Source organism: Myxocyprinus asiaticus, chromosome 33 (assembly GCF_019703515.2).
Source record: "Myxocyprinus asiaticus isolate MX2 ecotype Aquarium Trade chromosome 33, UBuf_Myxa_2, whole genome shotgun sequence".
NCBI lineage: Eukaryota > Metazoa > Chordata > Actinopteri > Cypriniformes > Catostomidae > Myxocyprinus > Myxocyprinus asiaticus.
Window position 1 is genome coordinate 22,609,439 of NC_059376.1, and position 25,086 is coordinate 22,634,524.

Sequence of the window (25,086 nt, forward strand, 5' to 3'; positions counted from 1 at the left end):
GCACTGCACTGCTGCCACACGATTGGCTGTTTAGATAATCACATGAATAAGGAGTACAGGTCTTTCTAATAAAGTGCTCAGTGAGTATTTTAATTGGTTTGAATGTTTGTTGACTACAATCAACAAAGTCATGATGATGATTTTAAAACACAGCTATACAGTACATTAGCCAGTAAGGGGCAGGTAAATTGTGCAATGATTTGGGTTCTCTTGAAACATATGTCAGAACATTTTATGTGTTCAATGCATTAAAATGTGAGGCAATAAGGCATTTCTGATAATGACAGTTCACATCATACTTTCATAAGCAATATCTTTACAAATGTGTCAGCAAGAGACAGATAATAACTTACGTCAACGCCTACAATTTATCTAAATTCTCATGTATATTTCCTCAGAAAGAGATATTCTGAAATGGTGTTGATAAACAACAGTCACTTGAGGATAAATTCTAACATGCATTTTTGTAATATTTGAAAATGGTATCAGAAATGCATTAGACAGTTTAATTTATTTCTATAATTTAATATTCCTCTGTTGAACAAAATTTTAATGGGTATAACACACATACATGATTGCATCACAGATGACAGTTTAATATTCACAGTAAATTAAGAGACATCATTTGGACAGCAGAAAAAAGAAAAACACTGAACATAACATGGTGTACATTCTAAAGCACACAGAAACAACATAACATTTTTAAAAGGTGCATTTATTAACTCTAAATTCTGACCTAAATAAGGTTCTATAACACACTTGGCAAAGCTCTGTTGTAGTAATCTTTCCTAAAACTCTGTTGGGTTGGGGAGATAGGGAGTTTACAGTATTTGTTGAGGTCTATTATCGACCTTTTTGGCAGGAAAACATTAACCGTCAAAATTATGGAGGAAATATGAGATGCACTTAAGAATGCAACATGTTTTTTTGTTCAGTGTTCTTTTTTCTGACAACATGCCTCAGTGGCTTCCTGTCAGTATTTCATGATGAAAACAAGTTAAATTACAACTTTGCATTCAAACCAAAGGCATTAAAAAAAAACGTGGAATATTTGGAATACTGGCACACTTCCAAAATATGCGTTCTCAAACCTCTGTTCTTCATGGTGCCAGTGAGGCTGTCTTTAGCTGCACAGCATAGAGTGTAGAGACAGTTTCACAGGGGGATTCAGGAGACTTAATTTTCCAGTCATGCATACAGAGGCTGGTAATCATTCCTTTTGCTTCTGCAGGTGATGACACAGATACTGAGCATCCCAAACAACTGAGAAAAAGAGAGGGAAACACAAAACAAGTGTTTCAAATTCATTGTCTAAAAAAAAATGCAAACCTTGTTAATAACCATATTGGAATGAACATGCAAAACAAAGAAGATGAGGTTAAAAATTAGAGTTGATATACCTTTATGATGGCAAATCCCAAGATTACCAACATTGCATAACTAAGCACATCCTGCAGCATCTGCTCTAGTTTAGATTCACATCCCTGTAGGAAGAGATAGTAAACGTTTATTCATAATGAAAATGTGCTATACATAAAACATTTTATAAAAGTAATAAAAAAGCCCACGTTACAGCTAATGCCACTGATGCAGCATCATGCAAATGCAATAGTTTTCGGTTTGTAAAAATGTGCCATTCCCAGTAAGCTATCATTAATTTTTTTTCTGTGAGGTAAAGTGTTTGATAATAGGTGGGTTACAGTGATAAAGTGAGTATTATTCAGCTGGTCATGTGATCTCAACATTATGGCCCCCAAATAGCTTTTTGGCTATTGATATGACTCGAGTCTTCATCTCATGTACATGATTTTATCAGTCATTTATTTAAGGAGTAAAAACTATTTTTTTTAATTAGGAATAAGTTCACTGATTCTTGAGATAAGGGACAAAACATGTCTTACATACAAAAGACATCTTTATTTTTAAAAAAAATCTAAAATATACTGGAAAAGTTAGATCAAGGAAATATGTATACTCAGGTCTTTTATTACTTATTTTTAAATAATTTAATTTGATTTTTTTTTCTTCCTAAATGCATGCTCTATTCTTGGCAGCACATTTAACTAAACCTGTCCTCAGCAAGAGGTCACAATGATAAACTGCCAAAGTGTTTAAAAATGCAAGAAATTCATAAATATAAATATCAAAGGTAGGGATCTGTAAGATATCAAACAATACATAGCTAACTTTAAATGAAATTTTCCATTAAAAAAAACAAATCAAAATTATGTCCTCACTTTGCATCAATTTTTATAATCCTGAATAAATCAGACTTTTTGCTGCATCCCAATTCACCTACTTATACTATGCCCTTAAAGTGTGCACTCTTTTTGTGATGGAAAAGTGTCTACTCTTTAGTGTGTAGCAAAAAGGCTGCAAGTTTTTGGACATACTATCACATCATAAAATCCCGTCTTGAAACCAAAGATCCCTCAGTCACATTATTGTGTATCCTATCACTGTACATCGACCTGTAAATCATATGTGGATCTCGTGAAAACTGTAACATTCCTCATTTCATTTTTACTATAATTCATACATTATTCCTAATTACATTTCATATGCTTCCTACCGTATTGGAGAAGAAACAGCGCATCGCTGAATATCTGTCGTGGGGTGTTTCGCAAACTAAACTCATCTCTTTTCCAATTGTTATCTCTATTCAACGTGTGATGTTCACAATGTGTTGCAGATAAAATATAAGAAGGATAACAGTTATATTTAAAGTTAAAAATGTGATATTATGATTCATCACTAACTAAAGTAAAGATCTTGTATTATATAGGCTTACATAACTTAAATGTTATACCAAGTCGGAAAGACAGAACACAAAAATGACACTGTGCTGGTCTGATCACTTTATTTGTTTAATTTTTCCTTTGGCAGCATCACATACTGTTTACATCATTACAACAGTCCCTTGAAAGAGAATCAGATCACCACTATACTACAGTGAGACAATAAATGACAAAAATAAAACGAAAACAGACAGTTTACTGTTTGTGATAGCACCTATCGATTAAAAATGTGGTTGACAAATTTTGTTAAAGATAATTTTCTAGAAAGAAGCTCTAAGAACACACAAGAGCACCCACCGATTACTGTAAATGTAGCCGCTTGATCATTCGCAATTTAATGAGCTGATCTTCGTCTTCGTCCGAAAGCAAGAACAAAGTAGTTTTTCTTCACAGTGTTCAAACAAATTTATGTAACGTTTAATGTTGTTAAAACATGAAGTGGAGATACGCCGTCGGTCTCATCACCATGTTTGTAGTTGTTCACGTAAGACAATCGTAGTTCTGAAGCAAACGGTCACATCCTCTTCCGTCGAGCAAGGAATTGTGGGCAATATTAGCTGAAAAAGTGTTCACGGATCCACACTTTGGAAATCTACCGGAAATATTAGACCAACCAGGCAACTTTGGGACACTCATTTCCACCCTTATTCTGATCTCGGGTACTGTTTAGGGCAGATAAGGTCCGGACTGGGACGCAGGGAATATCATGGTCAACTATAACTCTGAGTACCTCTCTACCATTTCCTGCTCATGGTGGATGCAACAGTAGGACACATAGTCTGGTAATTTGTATATTTTAAACAAACAATATTTAAGTCTCCACGGCCACAGCTTCAACATGTCAACTCCGTCATTCCCATTATGATAATTTCTGTTAGAACTGTGCGATAAATTCTGGCATTTTAGTTAAGGTTAAGAGGCAGCTTCAACCAAAAAACAAAACAAAGTGGCTCCAGTGTGCAACACATGGTTAAGATGGAAAAATATTCGATTTTGTCAACTCCGTCGGAATTTTCAGAATAGTGTAAAAACAGAAAAAAATTTATAGAATGCATTTCATCACTTAACTGCGTTAATAAACACCATTATTAGATGATTGAAGACTTTACACTCTTTAGGGTACGTTTACACAACAACGATGTGCTAAAAACAGAAATGTTTTTCCTTTGCATTTTTGAAAAGTTTCACATACAGACAACAACGTTGTCAAAACGATCCCCTTTAACACGGATCCGCGAAAACGACTAAAAACGCTGTATTATGCATGACAGGCCAGTAGTTGGCGATGTCACTTTGTAAAGAAACACTACGCGCCTGCGCACATAAGCATTCTTCCACAGAGCGGTGAATACAAACAATGAAGATGGCGAAAGCATCGAGCAATTTTGTCTGGACGGACGATGAGGTTGCTTTATTACTACAAGTGACCCTGGATTATAAAGCACGCCACCTTTTTAAGGACTCCCAACTGGTGATCTCATGTTGGTCTGTTCACCTTGGAGGTAAGGACGAAGTTCTTGAAGTTCATGCCTATAGACTGAACACGTAATACGCATGCGTGTGACGTCATCGTTTTCACGATGTCATTTTTGTATGTTTACACGGAGACGATAACAGCATCGTTTTCAAAAACGTGCACTTTGAAACCCGTTTTCAAAAGTTTGCATTTTCAGGCCCCAAAACACCGTTGTTGTGTAAACAAACAGCCAAAATGCATAAAAAGTTTTCATTTGAAAACGTTGTCATGTAAACGGGCCCCTAAAATAGCAAGCTTTTTAGTATGTCTGATGGAGTTGACACAAATAAGAGTAAGATTTATGAAGTGAATAAATGTCAATTTTCAGAAAAACAGCATTTTTATAAAAACCTGTTTAATTACATACTTTGTTAATGGAGATCTTTGTATATTTAGTATTAACCAATAAAAACTCAAGATTGTAATTCATTAAATTAGTGAATTACACTTTTAAAGAGAATTGCCTGGGCGATGCTAATCTGAATGCAGTAATGCACAAGATGTTAAGAGAGTACTGCCGCTCATACCTGTGTGTTTAGAAGTTCCGGTTGGTTGAGTAGCCCACTGCATTGTGTTGTGTTAGCTTTACAGCAGGAGTGTGGAACGGAGTTATGTTGGTCATACCATGGTGTTGCTGTCCAGTCTGTTAAGTTCTGCACCCCACAGCACTGCAGCTGGAAATTCAGAAGTGGAAAGCAATGTAAAATGATACAAAAGTGGAAGAATATAGAGAATGAGAAGCCATTTCAAGAAACCTTTCTAACCTTACCTGAGATTGCAAGTAATCCACTGCATGGGATTCAGTGTTGAGACCATCATACTTCTGGAAGACATCACTCATTGACTTTTCTAAGTCACCCTTTATCTGTAAACATAGAGAAGAACATTGATAAGGGATTTCTTCCAACATACAATATTTTAATGAAGGTAATTTATAAACAAAACAGATATATATAAAAAAAGAACTCACTCTGCCCCTGTAGATGAAGCCAAACACGAAGGCAGTCACCTCAGCAGCGAAGATTACCATGATGATGAGAAGGAACTAAATACAAATTCAAAATGCTGAACGTGGGAAGCATTAAAAACATCAAAATGGAAAACATTTGCAAAAGTACAGAATGCAGAAGCCTGCAAAACCCCAGAGAAGAAATGGAAATCACCACCACATGAGCCCTACTTTCAATTTAAAAAAGGCTTTTGCTATAAAATGTCTGCAGATGCATAGCAGACGTGTATAGTAACAAAATTCTAATTCCAAAGTTTTTGAATATTTTTACTTAAGAATAAATATTTCTAATAACACTTTTACTTCCCTACATTTTGAAGAAAAAATTACTTTATTCTTTTTAAGTATTCTTAAAAAAAAACATTTGTTTTCCAAAAAATAATTTACTCCGATACATTCCTCTCGACCCTTCTCGAATCGATTCGTGAATCTGGATCAAAATAATGAGGGGAACCACAGACAACAGGTGTACTCTTGGAAATTTTTTAAGAGACTGTGTTTTTGTCATTAAATTCATTTGATGCGTTTTTGGCTTAAACATTCTGAACGTTGTGAAATACTGATGAAGTTATGTGCGAAACGATTTTCTCACACCTTTCCAAGAGAACTGTTCATAATGTGTGTAATATTTACTATTAAGTGGTCAATAGAATGTTACAATAAAATGTTACTATTTACATCTATTTACGTAACCAAGGTGCAACGTGTGAATTAAGATGAACCAAATGCACTTATGAAAATGTCTCTAACAATAACATTTGCAAAACCCATGTTACCTGAAACAATTGACTTAACATTAACTTAACTTCAAGCCACTTGTATTTCTAATTCAGAAGTAGCTACAGTACGTTTAACATCAGTTACATTAATACTTTTACATAAACTGTTACTTGAGTCAATTTCCATAAAGTTATCTTTACTTTTACTTAAATATGATGATTGGGTACTTTACACAACATTGATACATAGATAGTTAGGCCCATACTTACAAAGCCTAAACCAACTTTGGACTCCTTCAGAGTTGCACAGCAGCCAACAGTCCCAATGACAAACATGACCACAGCCACTCCAATTATAATGGCTGCAGGGACGAGGGTGTACCTATCGGCCACAAAGTCTTCAAAGTTATTGTAGCTTTTGATCACATAAGAACCAACATAGGCAAGGGCCCCTCCAGCAGCCTAGAAAAGAACAACACAAAACATTAGGTTAAACTATATGTGGCATGGGGGGTGTGGTCGTGTGTCTGTCTGCAGGAGAGGGAGAGCGGTAAGGCTCGTCACCTGGATTGTGATTACTCTAACACCTGTCTCTCATTATAGTGATGGCAGAGGGAGACCTGATAAGGCATGCCAGAGCATCAGAGGGGGAGAGAGAGTGACCCGACATGTGTTCAAAGAGTGTTTTTATTAAGAACCTGTTTGAGTGAATAGTCCAAGAGACCAGAGAGTGTGCAGTGTGAAAGAGACCGAAAATAAAGTCTTACTTGAACTGCTTCGTTGTTTCCCCGACTCCTCCATTGCCCACGAACTTAGACATTTCACACTATATTTAAACGGAATTGAACTACTGAACTGAGATAAGGTGATACTAACTCCCCTGTATTTACGCAGTTCTGTTCCATAACAGAAAGAAATATGTTTTTTTTTCCTCTCTCTCACATAAAGTAGTATTTCGTAACAAGAATGCATTGGATTTCTGAGTTCAGTCTAACTCGCTAGTCCAGTCTGAGCTCTGTAGCACATGATCTGCTTCTTCAGTCATCAGTCACAATGTACTATCACAAGACCATGAGTACCTTCCCCTGCTTCCTAATCCTTCCTGGAACTTTGGTCTTGTGCCTCAGCTTGAGGAGAAGCAACACAGCAAGAGAAACCCTTGAAGTATGAAAGTGCACATGATGAAAAGTAATAAGCTTTTTGACAGGCAATGTTCAAAGTTTCAATTTTTTCTAAATTGTATTATGTTTGCTTGACAAAGCCAACATTCTATTAATCTAAGCCTTGAACCAAGACCAAAATGTAGGATTGTAACTTCTAGAGCTTTCAAGCTACAGCCACCAAACTTGACACAGACCTTCAGGCTGTCCTGACAAGGGTAGCTTTACATCAGACTTACAATTGTCACACAGTGGGCAATAAAACTCCCCAAAAATCCCATAAGTCTATTCAAACTCCAACTAAAAAAAAAAAGCCCTTTAAAATGCTGTAACATATCTCTCTCTTGCTTTGTTTTCTTTTTTATTTATTTTATCTATCACCTTCAAACTTCTATTTAATTAGTGTTAAACTTTTAGACAAAAAGTTTAGATATATAATTATCCTCTTATGACACCATACTGTAGGTGCAGCATATGCAGGAATAAGTGTTGTTTTCTACAGACACTGTGCCCACTGAACCCAAAAATGAGCGAGAGGCAGTGAGCCAAGTCAGATGATGACTAGGCTTAAATGAAGGCACAGACAGTGTGGGCACCAACAGTCTTTGTTTCCATTACATGTATGAGGTCTGACAATTACATCAAGCCCCACTGTGTTACTGATATGTTAGTGTACAATGCAAAGAAGTTCTTGGCATGGATTTTAAGGCTGCATTGCAAAAGACACTGAAGGCCTTTCATATGGTTTTCTTACGTGTTTAAACAAAGAGCAAACAAATTACTCATCCCAAATTAAATTACGTTCTGGAGGACATATGCTGTCAAAGCAACTAACTCAGCCTTGACATTTATTTGGGTCTGTAGGAGAGAGAAAGAAGCTCAGGATGAATACAATCTGGTTTTCTTACAAAGGATACTCCTTTCTACAAATAATGCCATCCAAAATCATCACTTAAAAACAGGAAAGACAGGTGTGTGAAAATGATATATGAATAATAATGTTCAATAATTAAAAATATTAACGTTCAATTACACGACTTTCCAGCTAACAGTAGGCTACACTTGTGCAACAACAAAAACATTTAGAGTGGATTTTACCAAAAAATAACATAAAAAATAAAGCACAGACTCACCCAAAATATTAAACTGAGAAGTAAAAGGACGGTTTTCGATGTTATGATTCCACAATCCATGTCTGCGGCGTGGAGAGCTGGGAGTTGAGCCTTTGAATTGTTTCCAGCAATCTGTGACGTTCTCTTTCCTCGTGTTTTTCAATGGAGTAGGCTCAGTCACACAGCTGACTATTCATCACATGCTGTGAACTTCAATAGCTGAAACCCCAGGTCCTAACGCCGTCCGAATTTAAAGTTTCCGCGCAGGTGTCATTGGTTCAGAAAGGTGTTGTTTATTTACTGAGGAGACGTGACACATGATGAACATGTTTTATAGAATGTGATTGTTTCTCAAACTGTCAAGCATTTCTGCTCCGTGTATGACACTTGGACGACATAAATCTTTGTGTCCACATGTGGATTGAGTTATATAATTATGGATTTTACATATGTTGTATTTGATTGCTTTTGTAATATAATCTTGGAAATGAAACAAGTTTTGCAAGTAATCAAAATAGTATTTTAATTTATTTTAATTGACACCCTCTCTGGATAAAGTTGTAGGCTATCATTGAGATAGCATAGGGCCGGCCCGTCCTACAGGCAATACAGGCGACTGCCGAGGGGCCCCGAAGTGTCTGACGGGGCCCCGCGAACAAGTGCAAAGCATATGAACAAGACTTATAATTTGAATCTCTCTGCAGTCCAATGGTTTCCAGAGTGCTTATCCCTTGGATAACTTGCAACCTGCGTGGACCTGATCATTTTACATAAAAATCACAATGATGGTGAAAACTAACATGTTCATAATTTCGCCTAGGGCCCCACAAACCCACGGGCTGGCCCTGAGCATACTACAAGTGGATAATTGCCAAACACAAAATGTCCAGTAGGCCAATAGCATTGGACATTCTGACCTGACACAGGCCTCTTTACATAATATATATATATATATATATATATATATATATATATATATATATATATATATATATATATATATATATATATAATGTTTTTTTTTTTTTTTTGGCAAAAACATTTTTCATTGTTTTGTCAGCGGAAATATTTAAACAACAGTGCAGCTCATTGAGGAGACTGTAAGTCTATATCCCTCACAGCCTCGTTTTCATTCCCGTGAAAAATTAAATATGGCGCTACTGTGAATAAAGTCTATTCCACAACAAATAAATTAAACGTGGTTGATCCAGAAGTAAAATAATTTATTTCTTAACCAAACCTTTACATTTTTTTATTTTATTTTATTTTATTTTATTTTATTTTATTTATTTATTTTTGGATGAACCAAAATGGTCTTTTTTTTTTTTTTTTTTTTTTTTTTTTGGTCATTTGTCAGCAAACTGGTGTGGCATCAGAGATAAGGTTTTAGCGCTCTGGAAGCGACCGTTTAAGTCCAGACAAAATAAAGCTTGAGTGTTAATTTATAAATAAAACAAATGTAATTTTTAGGACGATTCAATTTTTTAATTGTCAACCATATAATCGCAGTGGGTGTAAGCCTAATGGATGACTAGCCCACCATCTCCGACAAACCCATTTTAAACCAATTAAAGGTAGCAACTAAATAAAAATAAATACTCTGATCCAAATAAAGTATCAGAGTAATTGCAATTTTAATCACATATGCACCGTGTCAATGTTGTTTGCGGGGCAATAATTTGATAAAACTTAGAAATAAGGAAATGTGTTTCAGTCAACTGAAAATTTCAGTATTTGTTTAAAAAGTCTGTGAGATGTTCTATTTTTTTGTTCATAATAATATTACATATGATCCAGTCCCACTGAGCAGTGGCAACTTGTAAGTCAATAATTGTTTTAAAAGCATGTTGTTATACAAAGTCCAGAAATTACTCAGGCTTGAAACATCATGGCACAACAATTCTGCACATTTGCAAATGGAAAACAAATGGTAAGTTTGTAATTAAGGTGCTACGTCCGGGTTAAATGTCCCTGTGGGACTTTCTAACTTTTATGATCCATGATCCTTGTCGTTATATGGTTTTCCAGAAACAAAAATCCTACTCTTTCTATCGATGAAAAAGCACAAAATATTCTGACTCGTAAAAAGGCGCTGATATCGTGAATGCTAGAGTCTACACGGCTCTCATGATAACTATTTTAATTGCATGTGTCCGCCCGCTTTACTCACTCTTTTCAGACAACGTCTTTCAGCTGATCTTCCAGAGCAAATACTGAGTTGTCAGTCATGTCCACTGGCATCACCTCAGTACCATCTTCTGCAACTAAAACGCCAAAGAGAAGGTCCAAGGCTAAGAAGTCAGGACCCACCGTCTCTGAATTGATCCTCAAGGTTTTGTCAGCCTCAAAGGAGCGCGGTGGTGTCTCTCTGGTTGCTTTGAAGAAAGCACTTGCTGCCAGTGGTTATGATGTTGCAAGAAACAACTTTCGCATCAAACTGACAGTGAAGCGGCTGGTGGCCAAAGGTGGCCTGACTCAGACCAAAGGCACTGGCGCATCTGGATCCTTTAAGATCAGCACGAAAGCTGTTACGAAACCAAAGAAGCCAAAGGCGAAAAAGGCAAAGAGAAAAAACGCTGGAACAAAGAAAACTCCAAAGAAGAGCAGGAGAAATGTAAAGAGTCGTGAACAAGCCAGCGAGACTGAGGCCAAGAAGACCAAAAGACCCATAAGAGCCAAACGAAGAGCTGCCAAAACAACCAAAGCAAAAACTGCGAAGAAATAAGAAGATAATGACTGTTATGTTAATACCTTTTAGGGGATTCTCCATTTGATGCTTTGTAAAAATAATAAATAAATAAATAAAAAAGCTAAATTAATTAAAATGTATTGTAGTCTCTTGTTGCATTAATCTGAAGTAATGTTTTGATTGTTTCAGTTCATTTATTATTATTATTATTATTATTATTATTATTATTATTATTATTTAAATTGATTTGTCTTTGACCAGAGTCCTTCTGGAACCTGCGTGCATGCCTAATGATTTAATGGTAATGTGGTTCAATATTTCTCTTTAACACTTGCTTTAAACATTTTACTCAAAGACCAAATTAGGCCTACATACTACTGTAACTCACATCCAACTGGGATTTAATATATTTGATTAATAATTCCATAGAAAAAAAAATAATATATATATATATATATATATATATATATATATATATATATATATATATATATATATATATATGTGTGTGTGTGTGTGTGTGTGTGTGTGTGTGTGTGTGTGTGTGTTAATATTTTGAACATAACTAATAAATGTAAAAGGGCAAATAATAACAACGGATTGGTATTCAATTATTGGAATGTCCGGTACAAGGGGGCTAAATGCACCCCTTAAGGAAATGTAGCCGTTTTTATGGTCGCATAATGTATCAAGGTAAAAAATATATATATATATATATATATACTTGTATTGAATATGACCTAAACAAACTGAAAATGATCAATTAGAATTTTGTCTCTGAAAGAAATGTGTTAATTTCAGAGATTTTCATTTGCTACATACATTTACAACACCACACGCAAAGATCTCATGAACCAGGAACATTTTGTTGTGCGTAGTGACAAACAAGTGTTTAGGAGAGTCCTGTGGTAGTTTTTGTTGATTTTTAGTGTTTTGGGAGAAAATAAATTAAATGGAGCCTTTTACCCTCCGGAGCCTTTAGCCCAGCTGTCCCCTATGTCTAACGGCACTGTTATGAATGACTTATATCAGGATACTGGGAAAGTTTAGGCTATATTTACATTCGTTGAAATAAGGAACACTCACGCACTCGCAGTTTTCTACAGGCATTACACCACCTTGTGGATGAACCTGTATAAAGCTCGTATTTTCGTTTTGTGTAATTCATGCAAGAATCTATATTTCAGCATGTTGAATTTTCTGCTCGGTTTAATCTTAGAGAACATTAAAAAAAAAAAAATCTTGGAACATGGACACAACTGTTTGTTTGTTTGTTTGTTTGTTTGTTTGAGTGTAGAAATAATGTTTCTATTAAGCATGAAACCGTTCGCCAAATGAAAATAGGCATACCTTTTTAAATGATCAAAATAGAAATAATAAAATAGAATGTTTTTAAGATTAACATTCACATAAATGGGTACCATAGGTTTGTTTTGATCTTGATGTGTCTCAATGTTCAGCTGAAACCTACATCACTGGTTTAATGGCAGTTTCCATCTTCTGAACTGTTGGCAACTTGTACAGTGAAAAAACCTAGTTCGGCTATTGAGGCATGTTGTCAGTCACAACAGATCAAAGGGTTGCTTTTAAAAACAAACAAACAAATAATCAAACAAACAAACAAACAAAAAACATCTGCTTTTAGCTGGTTGCCCAGCCTGGTCATAGCTGAACTCGTTTAAACACTAGTTGAAACCCACCAAACACCTCAGGCTGGTTTTAGCTTCTTTTTTGTTGTTGTTCAATGACCTGTAGCATTTTATCCTGGGCAATAACTGTGGAAATGTTCTGTATCTTTTTTGTAGCCAGGACTTTAAGGGATATACCTTAAAGTAAAAAGGGTTTTTTTGGTCTCAAAAGAGGATATATATTGGTTCTTTGGCAGTTCAGCCCAGTGCCTACTGGTACACAACATCTGCTAATTCTTTTTCACTTTTAATTAAAATAAATAAATAAATGAAACTGTGGTAGAAAGCCACCCCCTAGCTCCGCCCCTGCAAGAAGCAGCCAATAATTTCAGTTCCTCTTACCCAGAAACGAACGGAAAAAACAGACACACCTACATCATCAAAAAAGTATAGAAAATTATGATGCACCTCAAAACTGTAGAGGAATCGCATGCAAAAAGTTACAAAGAAATAGGCCACAACCCACAATAAATATCAATATCAGATTTGTTTTCATCCAGTCCTCAAAATCACCCTTCTATTTAACTTTTTAAACACTGGTCAAATTATTTAGGGTTTGTCTGTATCTCCAAGGTAGCCTCACCATAAAGAGGAACTAGTTCACGGTCTCATGACTGTTGCCTGATGAATGTGAAACAGAGAAGTGGTCTCATATTGAGGAACTCGCTAAATTGCAGATGTATAATTTATTGAAGGTCACTCACACATTAAGTGACAGAAGCAAAGGATGAGCAAATAGTGTGAAAGCTGGCAGTCATGGAGTCAAGAGGGTTCTTTCTGCTGATGCTCTGCTGGTTTATGAATGTCGGCAATCTACATCCACTCTTCCGTCCCAGTAATGGACTTCGTGAGTGTCGCAAAAACTCAACTTTAACAGCACTGGAGGTGCTACCAGGTGGAGGCTGGGATAACCTGCGTAACTTAGACATGGGACGGGTGATGAACCTGAGCTATTCCCAGTGCCAGACCACAGAGGATGGTGTTTATCTCATTCCAGATGAAATCTTTGTCATTCCACAGAAAGTGAGTGGAGTAGAAACAAACTCTGAGATCATCATGTCATGGCTGGAACAGAAAAGCTCCACTTCAAGCTCCATTAATGCTGATGCTTCCTTCTTTTCGATGGTCAATGCAAAATTCTCTACAGAAAACCAACGTATGAAAACCCACCAAGTGAAAGAAAATTCTGTAACAGCACGAGTTCAAGTAAGTAAAAAAAGAAAGAAAGAAAAATAAAAACTTTTGATGAAAAAAAAATCAGAGTATATGTTTGTATGGTCTGTATGGAAAAAGCAATATCATTTAAAGTCATTTTAAGTAAACAAGGATAATTTAAATAATAAAAAGTAGGCCATTACAAAATACTGTTGCTACAACCTTTATAGTTTGTCAGACTTTGAGTACATTTAAGGCATCAATCTAGTAATTCAAAGTCAATACAATTAATACAATATTTCCTAAATCAAAACATAAAAATGTTCCACTCTTTTCAATATTTATCTTTAAAAAAAAAGAAAAGAAAAAAAAAGAAAAGAAATAAGCACTACCATATTTAAATCATATTTATCTAATTCAAGGAGCGTTGTACATTGCCACTCTGATCATTTCAATCCTTGTTCAGTGTCTCAAATGATCTTTTTTCAGGTACGTAACCATCTCTACACAGTAAAAGCGTATCCTGATTTCACTTTGGACTTGCGCTTTGCTCGCCAGGCAGAGGAAATCGCAGATGCTATTGAGAACAATCAAACTCGTCAAGCAACTTATCTGTCAGAGAAACTCATACTTGATTATGGTACTCATGTCATCACAAGTGTTGATGCTGGTGCCACTTTGGTGCAGGAGGACTATTTAAAAATGTCTTTTGTCTCTAACAGTCACTCAGACATGTCTTCTGTATCTGCCTCAGCAGGTTTTAACTTTTTTGACAAAGTTAAATTTGATATTGGTGCCAATACATCCAAAGGGACCTCTGAAACCAGCAGTTATCAGGGTAACATCACATATTCTATAGTTCAGAGCCATGGAGGGGCTTTATTCTACCCAGGCATCACATTGCAGAAATGGCAAGAGAGCACACTCAATAATCTGGTTGCCATTGACCGCTCTGGGCAGCCTCTACACTATTTTCTAAATCCGTCAACATTTCCAGACCTCCCAGTACCAACAGTTCATAAAATGGCTTTATCAGTCCGTCAGGCAGCAGAGCGCTACTACAAGGTAAATATCATTCCTGGGTGTGTAAATCCTGATTCCAAAAATTTCAACTTTCAGGCAAATGTGGATGATGCATCCTGTGAGGGTCCGGTCACCAATCTTAGCTTTGGTGGCATTTACCAAAAATGTGATCCATTAACATCAGATGGAAATGCCATGTGTGATGAGCTAGCACAGAAAAATCCAGCCACTGGTGATTATTCATGCCGTCAACCGTACATTGCCACTCTGTTACGCTCTGAGACAGTAGAAAGAGGTTACAATCATTATGAATGCCACAGTCACTGTCATCGTTGTGGTTTCCTATGGCTGTCTACTTGTTGTGACCAAACATGTGGTGATGCTTACCATGTCCGTCGTGCAAAAATGGACACTTACTGGTGTTCCACAACTGAGAAAACCCCTGAGTATTCTGGATATCTTTTTGGAGGTTTATTTGGATCATCTTTGCAAAACCCATTGACCAAATCGAATGGCTGTCCTCCAAATTACTTTGCGCAAATGTTTTTGTCTAATGGCATGATGGTTTGTCTGAGCAATGATTATGAGACAGGAACAAGATTCTCTGTGCCTTTTGGGGGTTTCTTTAGCTGCCAAACTGGTAACCCTCTTGCAAAGAGTGAATCTCGCTGTCCACCTCAGTTCAGCCAACATCTTGCTGCCATTAGTGATGGTTGTCAGATATTGTACTGTGTCCAGTCAGGTGTGTTCACTGGTGGTCAGTTAACACCTGTTCGCCTCCCACCATTCACAAAACCACCACTGGTCAGCATGATTGCGACAAACACTGTAGCTGTAATGACTGAAGGCGATCGCTCATGGGTGAGAGTTGGAGAAACTAAGATGTGGCGACTGGCAAAGCCTGGTGAGATTAGGCAAATGGCATTAACGTTTGACAGGTCATCTCCTCAGATGTCCGGAGGAGAGAAGGCTGGTGTAACTGTTGGTGTAATGGTTTTGATTGCTCTTGTGGTGGCAGGAACAGTGTTTGTAGTGAAAAGAAGAAGGAGATTTTCTGACATCAGGTTAAAGAGGGGCTATGAAGAGCTTCAGGGTGAGGGCCAAAGTGAGAGTGTTGTAGAGATTCAGAAAGGACAGAATGAGAATGCAAATGAAAACCCCACTCAAACTCTGTTAGGATAATAATCTTTTTACTGTTCAGGGATTTACAGTTAAGATGCATTATAACAGTACAATGAGTACGATTAATAGTAGTAGCAATAACAATTACAAATAGTTACAGCAGTAGTGACCTTTTCCAGTAAATATTCTCTAAAGAAAAAAATCACATTTGTTTTACAACAATCAAAGCATCTGAAGAATTTTGTTGCTTTTAAAATAAAATAAAAAAAATTTAAGTTAATTGCAATGTAAGAAACTGGGGGGTTTTATTGTTACATATGAGTGTTTTATGTTAGATAACCATAGCAAAATCTAGATTGAGATTGTCCAGTATGCTTTTTTTTCTGTTGTCCAGTGTGAATGTTTCAAGAAAGTGTTTAATTTTTATACAGAGATTGTTGTCGAAAGCTGTAAACTCTGTGCCATCTTTGACTAAACTCTGAGTTCACCAAACTTCTTGAACTTTGGTACCAGCAAAAGCAAAACTTCTTTACATGTGTTCTTCACACCTACTCTCATTTGAGTGTGCAAAATTGCTTCAATTACTGCAATGAATATGAGCAACATGATAGGATGTCATCATCCAGGGGTTCTGTTTTTAAAATATAATGAATTATTAAAAACACATAACAATCAATGAAATATTTTAAAATATACTTGTACCTACCTTCCTAGTCTTTTTTTAAATGTAAGTTTCACAATACTAACTATACTATTCCACTATGCTAAAGTGGAAGTGCAAATTTCTTTGCATCTGCTTAAATTTTCACTCTCCCAAATTCACATGTGTATGATAGGAACAAAGTGAAAGGAACACAAAGTATAGTGTGACTGTACCTTAAAGGAATAGTTCACCCAAAAATGAAAATTTGCTAATAGTTTACTCACCCTCAGGCCATCCAAGATGTATCTGAGTTTCTTTCTTCATCAAAACAGAATTTAAGATTTTTAGGATTTCATTTCAGGCCTCCTCCTTTAAACAATGCAAGTGAATGTACAAAATGCATATTTAGGGTGCATCAAAATAATCCACACAACAAATAAAGTTCTTCTGAACGCAAACGATTGATTATTTTGAGAAACAAAACAATACTTATATACTTTTTAACTACAAATGTTCATTTCCGTACATCTCTGTGACGCACGCTTATGAGAGGGATGACGTAAGCTCGTTGGTAAGGTCACGCGTCACGCGGAGGAGGAGTCAGTAAGCGCGTCATGGATGGCCTGAGGGTGAGTAAATTATCAGCAAATTTTCATTTTTGGGTGAACTATTCTTTTAAGCCCAGTCCAGGACAACGTTGGGAACAACTATCTGAAAGATGGTATGCTTCTGCCTCTATTTAAAAATATGTAATAAATACGTAAATAAACAGAATTTTTTTAAATCACAGGTTTAACTTGATCATTAAAGCTGCACTACATAAGATTTTTTGCTAAATAATTAACAAATATCCATTCCATCAAAACCCTGTCATTGACACCCCGATTTGCCACTGTTAACTTACTTTATATGAGCTGTCTGGTCAGATTTGATGCAAAATTGCAGGCCAATGTCATTCATCCTTGCAAGTTTATGTGATGTCCTGGTGAAGTTGTTTTCTTGCTGTAATGCTTGGATATGTTTTCTGGTAGGATTGTTGAAGCTTAATGGTTGTCATGCTTTAATGAGTCAACCATTACTCAAGCAATATTGTGTTTAATGATTGCGCTATGTTAGGCAATGTTTTCTGGTCGAGTTGCTGTAACATGTTTACTAATATTCATGACTCTGAGTATTTTATAATATTGCTGTAGTTTCGAGGTTCCCTAAGTGTGTGTCCTGCTGTTTTCTCATTTTTTTCCACCCCAGTTGCAGAAATGCACAAGTTGTTCTCACTTTCCATTGCCCTTTTTGCAGATAGTCTGTTTAAAATCCATTATACATAGGTACAATGTACTGCAAGGTAGTTGCCCATAAAATGCATACTCATCTCAAGTTGTTTCTAATTTACCGATTGTATAGCACAGTAATATATATATATTGTTTAGATTGTATGTCATCATCTCTTTATTACAACTTTAATGCCAAAGAAATGAAAAATGAAGCTTTTTATTATTGTAATTGCTTTACTGCATATTTCTGTTACATTATGTTATATATTATGTTTAATAAAGTATATTTCATCTGTTTCATTCACGTAATGTCTTGGTTTTAAATGTTTAATCTAATAACATAATATCAATGTGAAAATAGTGCATTATATTTCCAACTCTGCAGGTGAATATCTCCTTGTGATCACAGACAAAGCAGGTAACCTCAAACCATGAGATTTATCCACACAGAAGAGCTGTGCTGAAACAGTTGACATGAAATGTTCCGCTGCAAGTTATTTGCAAATTTTGCTTTCCACCACAGATGTCGGTAAAGAGCCCAAAGTTCCGTAGTGTAGCTTTGAAGGTATAACTTTTACTTTTACATGAGGCATGGCAGTATTTTGTTGATTCTAATAGTTGTTTTCATTCATGTTTTAGTTTTTGTAGAATAGATGATACATATTACATCAATGAACTTGGTCAAATGGAAAGTATTTATAAATGGCATAGCTTTATGACAAGTGTCTGTTAAATGAATAAATATACATGTTAATAAATGGTATGGCTTTATGGCTATAAAATGCACGCTCAGTTAAAATATTTCAAACTTTAGAATGATCATTGTTTGACAGTGCCACAGAGCCATAATGTTTGCACTTTTCAGGGAAATCACCTACGAATGGTTTATTTAGTCTCTGCATGTAAAGCTGGAGAAGAAAGTATACAACTTAAAAAAAAGTGAACAGTTACAGCATCTAGAAACATACACTATCTATACAGTATACATATATACATTTTAACCTAAAATCTTTATGTTGGACAAAAAGTTTATGTCCATGTGCATTTGTTAACTACCCAAATTGTTTTGTATTAGACTGAACTGAAAATATCACTGGGTCATTGTAGTTACAAAAGACTGAAACTAAATATATGAAGTTTAAGAATAATTTGTTCTATGGCAGTTCAGACTGTCCAGTGCTCAAAGTAGGTTAAGGTGTGGTCACACTACGCTTTAAGCATTTGAAGTTACTTCAGACCCCTCAGAAATTACTTCCACCAAGTACCAAAGTCTCAGTTCAAGTTTGGTGAAATCTGGGCTGCAAATTCATATTATTTTAATAGAGTACCTAAACATCACATATTGATCCCTTGGCTCAATATATGGAATACAAGATTCAAAGCTGAATGCTTTGCAGTGTTGCGGGAAAGTGCATTTTGATTGTTTTATTATTATTTGTTAATAATAATTAGTCTTTCAATATCTGTCAGAAGTACAGAATTGGACACTGTCAGGGTTGTCGATTCTTGCTTTCTTCAGTGCAGGGCACTTGTAAGGAATATCAAGGCATAGCTCAAGTTGTAGTTCCAAACATCTTGTATAGTTATGCACATCTAGACTGTCGCCAGCAGCAAGCTTGCTAAGTTGAAGGAGCACTCAGTATTTCTACCTTATTGAAAAATGTTACTCATCAAGAAATTAATTGTAATTTTTAAACATTTGTATAAAATCATGACCATTCACTAGAGATGAAAACTCAGGTCATAATCAGTAATCTTATGACATTTTTTTATTCTATATTGAGAGGGTCCCCTTGTGGGGGCTGCCATGTTATAATCGCATAACCAGCTGAATACTACTCGCTTAATCTCAGTAACCTCCCTTTTATTGGACACTTTCACTCATGGATAAAATGAATCATGGCTGACTGTCAATAATGAATTTCTACAATGGCACTGGTAACTAAAGTCTTTTCTGTTTGAATGATGCTGCATCCATGCCACTAGGTGTCAGTAAGTCCAAGACAACGTGCATAAAAAATGTGGACCTTTAATTAACTTTTCTCAAGAGCACACAACCCAGGTGAAAATACAAAGTCTCAAAAATGTTAAACTGTTGTCATTACAATCTTGGAACGGTATTTTTATTTTCGCCATATACTACAATCAACTTTGGTAAGGGAATTCATGAAACTAAGGTTTGCATATAAAGTTTAGAGCATAATAAAGCTTACAGCAAAATAAAATTTCTGCCATATTTGACCAACTCCTGAGTTCACCAAACTTAAAATTTGGTACCAGCCAGTAGCGGATCCTGGCATAGGCGATATAGGCAGGCACCTATGGCGACAACGCTGTCTGGGGCGGTACGACAGGGTACCTGATCGATCACCCCTGCACAAAGCTGGCAAGATCGCGATGGGAGAAAGCTGCCCTGAATTGTGCCACCCCGCCTGGCTTGCGATGGGTGAATGGTGCCCCAAATCATGCCACCCCACACAGAGCTCACAAGATCACGATGGGGGAAAGGTGCCCAGAGTTGTTCCTGAAAGGCTACTCAGCCTAAAAAGCTCTAAATGGTTAGGATTTAAATGCAGGAGTGAATCTCCTAAATTATCGTTCTAAGTGTGCATGGTATACAGAAGTTACTCCCGAATTTGCTATGACTGACAAGTGATATTCATAGCAAGGCTTCAGCAAATCACACCTGTGAACAAGAAACATGGATGGCACAAGTTTAACCCATCTAGTGTTTGCTATTTTTGACCAAATAAATATTATTCACCAGAGCATGAAGAGGAACTATTTAATGATCTCAGGACTTTATTTCTTGTCTGGTTGTCTGTGAAGTGCTCTTTTTGAGGAACTCACTATATTCTAAACGTTTCCAGATATAATTTACAAAAGGTCATACATTCTGTGACTGAAGAAGGAAGAGCACATAGTGTGAAAGCTGGCAGTCATGGAGTCAAGAACATTCTTTCTGCTGATGCTCTGCTGGGTTATGAATGTCGGCAATCTACATCCACTCTTCCGTCCCAGTAATGGACTTCGTGAGTGTCGCAAAAACTCAACTTTAACAGCACTGGAGGTGCTACCAGGTGGAGGCTGGGATAACCTGCGTAACTTAGACATGGGACGGGTGATGAACCTGAGCTATTCCCAGTGCCAGACCACAGAGGATGGTGTTTATCTCATTCCAGATGAAATCTTTGTCATTCCACAGAAAGTGAGTGGAGTAGAAACAAACTCTGAGATCATCATGTCATGGCTGGAACAGAAAAGCTCCACTTCAAGCTCCATTAATGCTGATGCTTCCTTCTTTTTGATGGTCAATGCAAAATTCTCTACAGAAAACCAACGTATGAAAATCCACCAAGTTAACGAGAAATCTGCAACAGCACGAGTTCAAGTAAGTAAAACAACTTTTGATTTCAGACAGCTCAATGTCAGCTTATGTTCAGTTAGTCTAATAAGACACAGCAAGTGTTGAACGGCTTACACACACTGTATATTTAAATAGTATAAAAATACATTTTATTTTCAATGTATTTTTAAGTAAAAGAAATTGCTTTTTGATTTAAAAAAAATCAGAGTATATGTTTGTATGGTCTGTATGGAAAAAGCAATATCTTTTAAAGACATTTTAAGTAAACAAGGATAATTTAAATAATAAAAAGTAGGCCATTACAAAATACTGTTGCTACAACCTTTATAGTTTGTCAGACTTTGAGTACATTTAAGGCATCAATCTAGTAATTCAAAGTCAATACAATTAATACAATATTTCCTAAATCAAAACATAAAAATGTTCCACTCTTTTCAATATTTATCTTTAAAAAAAAAGAAAAGAAATAAGCACTACCATATTTAAATCATATTTATCTAATTCAAGGAGCGTTGTACATTGCCACTCTGATCATTTCAATCCTTGTTCAGTGTCTCAAATGATCTTTTTTCAGGTACGTAACCATCTCTACACAGTAAAAGCGTATCCTGATTTCACTTTGGACTTGCGCTTTGCTTGCCAGGCAGAGGAAATCGCAGATGCTATTGAGAACAATCAAACTCGTCAAGCAACTTATCTGTCAGAGAAACTCATACTTGATTATGGTACTCATGTCATCACAAGTGTTGATGCTGGTGCCACTTTGGTGCAGGAGGACTATTTAAAAATGTCTTTTGTCTCTAACAGTCACTCAGACATGTCTTCTGTATCTGCCTCAGCAGGTTTTAACTTTTTTGACAAAGTTAAATTTGATATTGGTGCCAATACATCCAAAGGGACCTCTGAAACCAGCAGTTATCAGGGTAACATCACATATTCTATAGTTCAGAGCCATGGAGGGGCTTTATTCTACCCAGGCATCACATTGCAGAAATGGCAAGAGAGCACACTCAATAATCTGGTTGCCATTGACCGCTCTGGGCTGCCTCTACACTATTTTCTAAATCCGTCAACATTTCCAGACCTCCCAGTACCAACAGTTCATAAAATGGCTTTATCAGTCCGTCAGGCAGCAGAGCGCTACTACAAGGTAAATATCATTCCTGGGTGTGTAAATCCTGATTCCAAAAATTTAAAATGTGGATGATGCATCCTGTGAGGGTCCGGTCACCAATCTTAGCTTTGGTGGCATTTACCAAAAATGTGATCCATTAACATCAGATGGAAATGCCATGTGTGATGAGCTAGCACAGAAAAATCCAGCCACTGGTGATTATTCATGCCGTCAACCGTACATTGCCACTCTGTTACGCTCTGAGACAGTAGAAAGAGGTTACAATCATTATGAGTGCCACAGTCACTGTCATCGTTGTGGTTTCCTATGGCTGTCTACTTGTTGTGACCAAACATGTGGTGATGATTACCGTGTCTGTCGTGAAAAAATGGACACTTACTGGTGTTCCACAACTGAGAAAACTCCCGAATATTCTGGATATCTTTTTGGAGGTTTATTTGGATCATTTTCGCAAAACCCATTGACCAAATCGAATGGCTGTCCTCCAAATTACTTTGCGCAAATGTTTTTGTCTAATGGCATGATGGTTTGTCTGAGCAATGATTATGAGACAGGAACAAGATTCTCTGTGCCTTTTGGGGGTTTCTTTAACTGCCAAACTGGTAACCCTCTTTCAAAGGGTGAATCTCGCTGTCCACCTCAGTTCAGCCAACATCTTGCTGCCATTAGTGATGGTTGTCAGATATTGTACTGTGTCCAGTTAGGTGTGTTCACTGGTGGTCAGTTAACACCTGTCCGCCTCCCACCATCCACAAAACCACCATTGGTCAGCATGATTGCGACAAACACTGTAGCTGTAATGACTGAAGGCGATCGCTCATGGGTGAGAGTTGGAGAAACTAAGATGTGGCGACTGGCAAAGCCTGGTGAGATTAGGCAAATGGCATTAACGTTTGACAGGTCATCTCCTCAGATGTCCGGAGGAGAGAAGGCTGGTGTAACTGTTGGTGTAATGGTTTTGATTGCTCTTGTGGTGGCTGGAACAGTGTTTGTTCCACTCATCCTCTAATAGAATAAAGATCCTTTTAGTGATTTACAGTTAATATTGCATTGCATAATTGCATTATATCACAATTAGTAGTAATAGCAGCAGTGGCAGTTACACGTGTTATGGTAGTAGCAGTAGTGACCTCATCCAGTAAACATTCTCTAAAGATACATTATCACATGTTTTACACCTAACAATCAAAGCATCCAAATAAATCTGCTCTGTCATTCTAAATTTTGAAAGAAAGTTTTGTAGTTAATTCAGTGTTTGGTAAGTAAGGGTGTGGTTAAATCAAGTGAGAGAATCAGTGAATTTTTTTAGTAGTTAATTTTTATATAAAGATATAAGAATACACAAATATGAATTTGCTTTAGAATTTTTTCTTTTTATAGAATTTTTTATTTTTTAAATAGTTTTATAGGCCAATACAAAATGCTTTTTTATGCGGATTACAGTATGTGTGTGTGTGTATATCTCTGTTTTTGTGAAAAAAATTTTTTCCTCAGGCTTTCCATCTCATGAACAGTTAAAATGGTCCCATTGAGCAATAATTAATGTCTAGTACACAGCTTAGTCTATTTATATTTATACAACATACCATACCTCTTCTGCCATTACATTCCCTTGCTTCTGTATTTAACAGATTGTATTTGTATATTGTACACAGAGGCGCAAAAACCATATATGCAAGGTATGCAATGAATAGGGGCGCCAGCGGGTCACTAAAGGTGGTGTAATCGGCCTCCTCAACCCCTCCAAATCCCCCCCCCCACACCAATGCTTATGATGGATTACACTACTCCCCCACCTCTCGCTTGACAGATACATGGGCCACAAAATTTACTTTTGCATACACGCTCGGAAATGTGTAGTTGCACCCCTGATTGTACATATGTATAAATATATATTGCACTATTGTATATTTCTATATGTACTTATATTTTCTATTCACTTTTTATTTTTAATCTATTTTTTTATTATTATCTCTGTCTTGTTGCTGTATTGTTTGTGCACTGGAAGCTCCTGTCACCAAGACAAATTCCTTGTATGTGTAAGCATACTTGGCAATAAAGCTCATTCTGATTCTAAAATAAAGTGTCCTTGAAGAAGAGATGAGTAACCGCTAATAATAATGTCTGCTAATAACTTTGCTAGTTAAAACCTAAATTTATGAAATTTGCGTGTGTTTTGAGGCATATACAGGGTGTTACCCAACTTTGGGTAAATATAAAATCGTCAATATTATTTGACAATGTACCTTTTTCACATTTCTGGGTTTTGGAACATGGAAGTAGACTATTGCAGGGAAAACTTATATTGCAGTGAATGAGAGACCACAGAAAATATTATTTTTGCTTACACATTTGCTCTAACAGCAAAAGAAAAAATCAACTATTATGTCTCCTTGACTTTCCAAGAGGAAATAAAAACAGAGTGGTGGATTATGACAGAAGAGAGAAAGATGCCTAATTTAATGACACACTCCCTCAGCAGCTATATAGAAACCCCATCGCAGCTGTGATAACTAGATTTTTTTTATTCATTTGAAGGTAATGTAACTCTTAAGTTTAATGTTATAAATGTACAGCATAGTTTTATGAAAATATAAAAAAGGTTAACACTGTTAATAAAGTGGAAACGCATCATCACAGTTTGTGAAAAGGATCCGCCGTCTAATACTTATGGGTCAT

The 25,086-nt window shown here is 36.4% G+C and overlaps 3 protein-coding genes and 1 pseudogene across 3 annotated transcripts; 3 read left to right on the top strand and 1 right to left on the bottom strand.

Annotated features, from left to right (window-relative positions):
- Positions 1-504: 504 nt before the first annotated feature.
- Positions 505-8,834, bottom strand: LOC127424347 (tetraspanin-36-like). Its single transcript, XM_051669432.1, has 7 exons — positions 8,336-8,834; positions 6,313-6,504; positions 5,285-5,359; positions 5,084-5,179; positions 4,842-4,988; positions 1,401-1,484; positions 505-1,263 (listed from the first exon to the last, which is right to left on the bottom strand). Exons 1-7 carry the CDS (start codon positions 8,393-8,395, stop codon positions 1,189-1,191), a joined length of 729 nt encoding a protein of 242 aa, XP_051525392.1. The 5' UTR covers positions 8,396-8,834; the 3' UTR covers positions 505-1,188.
- Positions 8,835-10,469: 1,635 nt separating this feature from the next.
- Positions 10,470-11,143, top strand: LOC127424349 (histone H1.4-like). The gene has a single exon (XM_051669433.1). The coding sequence runs from the start codon at positions 10,542-10,544 to the stop codon at positions 11,037-11,039; it is 498 nt and encodes a 165-aa protein (XP_051525393.1). The 5' UTR covers positions 10,470-10,541; the 3' UTR covers positions 11,040-11,143.
- A 2,234-nt stretch (positions 11,144-13,377) lies between these two features.
- On the top strand, positions 13,378-18,209 carry LOC127424333 (macrophage-expressed gene 1 protein-like). Its single transcript, XM_051669411.1, has 2 exons — positions 13,378-13,897; positions 14,336-18,209. The coding sequence occupies exons 1-2, from the start codon at positions 13,448-13,450 to the stop codon at positions 16,049-16,051; spliced, it is 2,166 nt and encodes a 721-aa protein (XP_051525371.1). The 5' UTR covers positions 13,378-13,447; the 3' UTR covers positions 16,052-18,209.
- A 2,547-nt stretch (positions 18,210-20,756) lies between these two features.
- On the top strand, positions 20,757-24,395 carry LOC127424350 (macrophage-expressed gene 1 protein-like; annotated as a pseudogene).
- Positions 24,396-25,086: the final 691 nt, after the last annotated feature.

Bases quoted from the DNA above. Each gene is read 5' to 3' on its own strand.
- LOC127424347 (XM_051669432.1), bottom strand. From the start codon at position 8,395: ATGGATTGTGGAATCATAACATCGAAAACCGTCCTTTTACTTCTCAGT. The intron at 6,505-8,335 runs GTGAGTCTGTGC...GTTCTTTTCTAG, and splicing joins TTCTCAGTTTAATATTTTGG to GCTGCTGGAGGGGCCCTTGC. The intron at 4,989-5,083 runs GTAAGGTTAGAA...CTGAATTTCCAG, and splicing joins TGGATTACTTGCAATCTCAG to CTGCAGTGCTGTGGGGTGCA.
- LOC127424349 (XM_051669433.1), top strand. From the start codon at position 10,542: ATGTCCACTGGCATCACCTCAGTACCATCTTCTGCAACTAAAACGCCA.
- LOC127424333 (XM_051669411.1), top strand. From the start codon at position 13,448: ATGGAGTCAAGAGGGTTCTTTCTGCTGATGCTCTGCTGGTTTATGAAT. The intron at 13,898-14,335 runs GTAAGTAAAAAA...ATCTTTTTTCAG, and splicing joins CTGTAACAGCACGAGTTCAA to GTACGTAACCATCTCTACAC.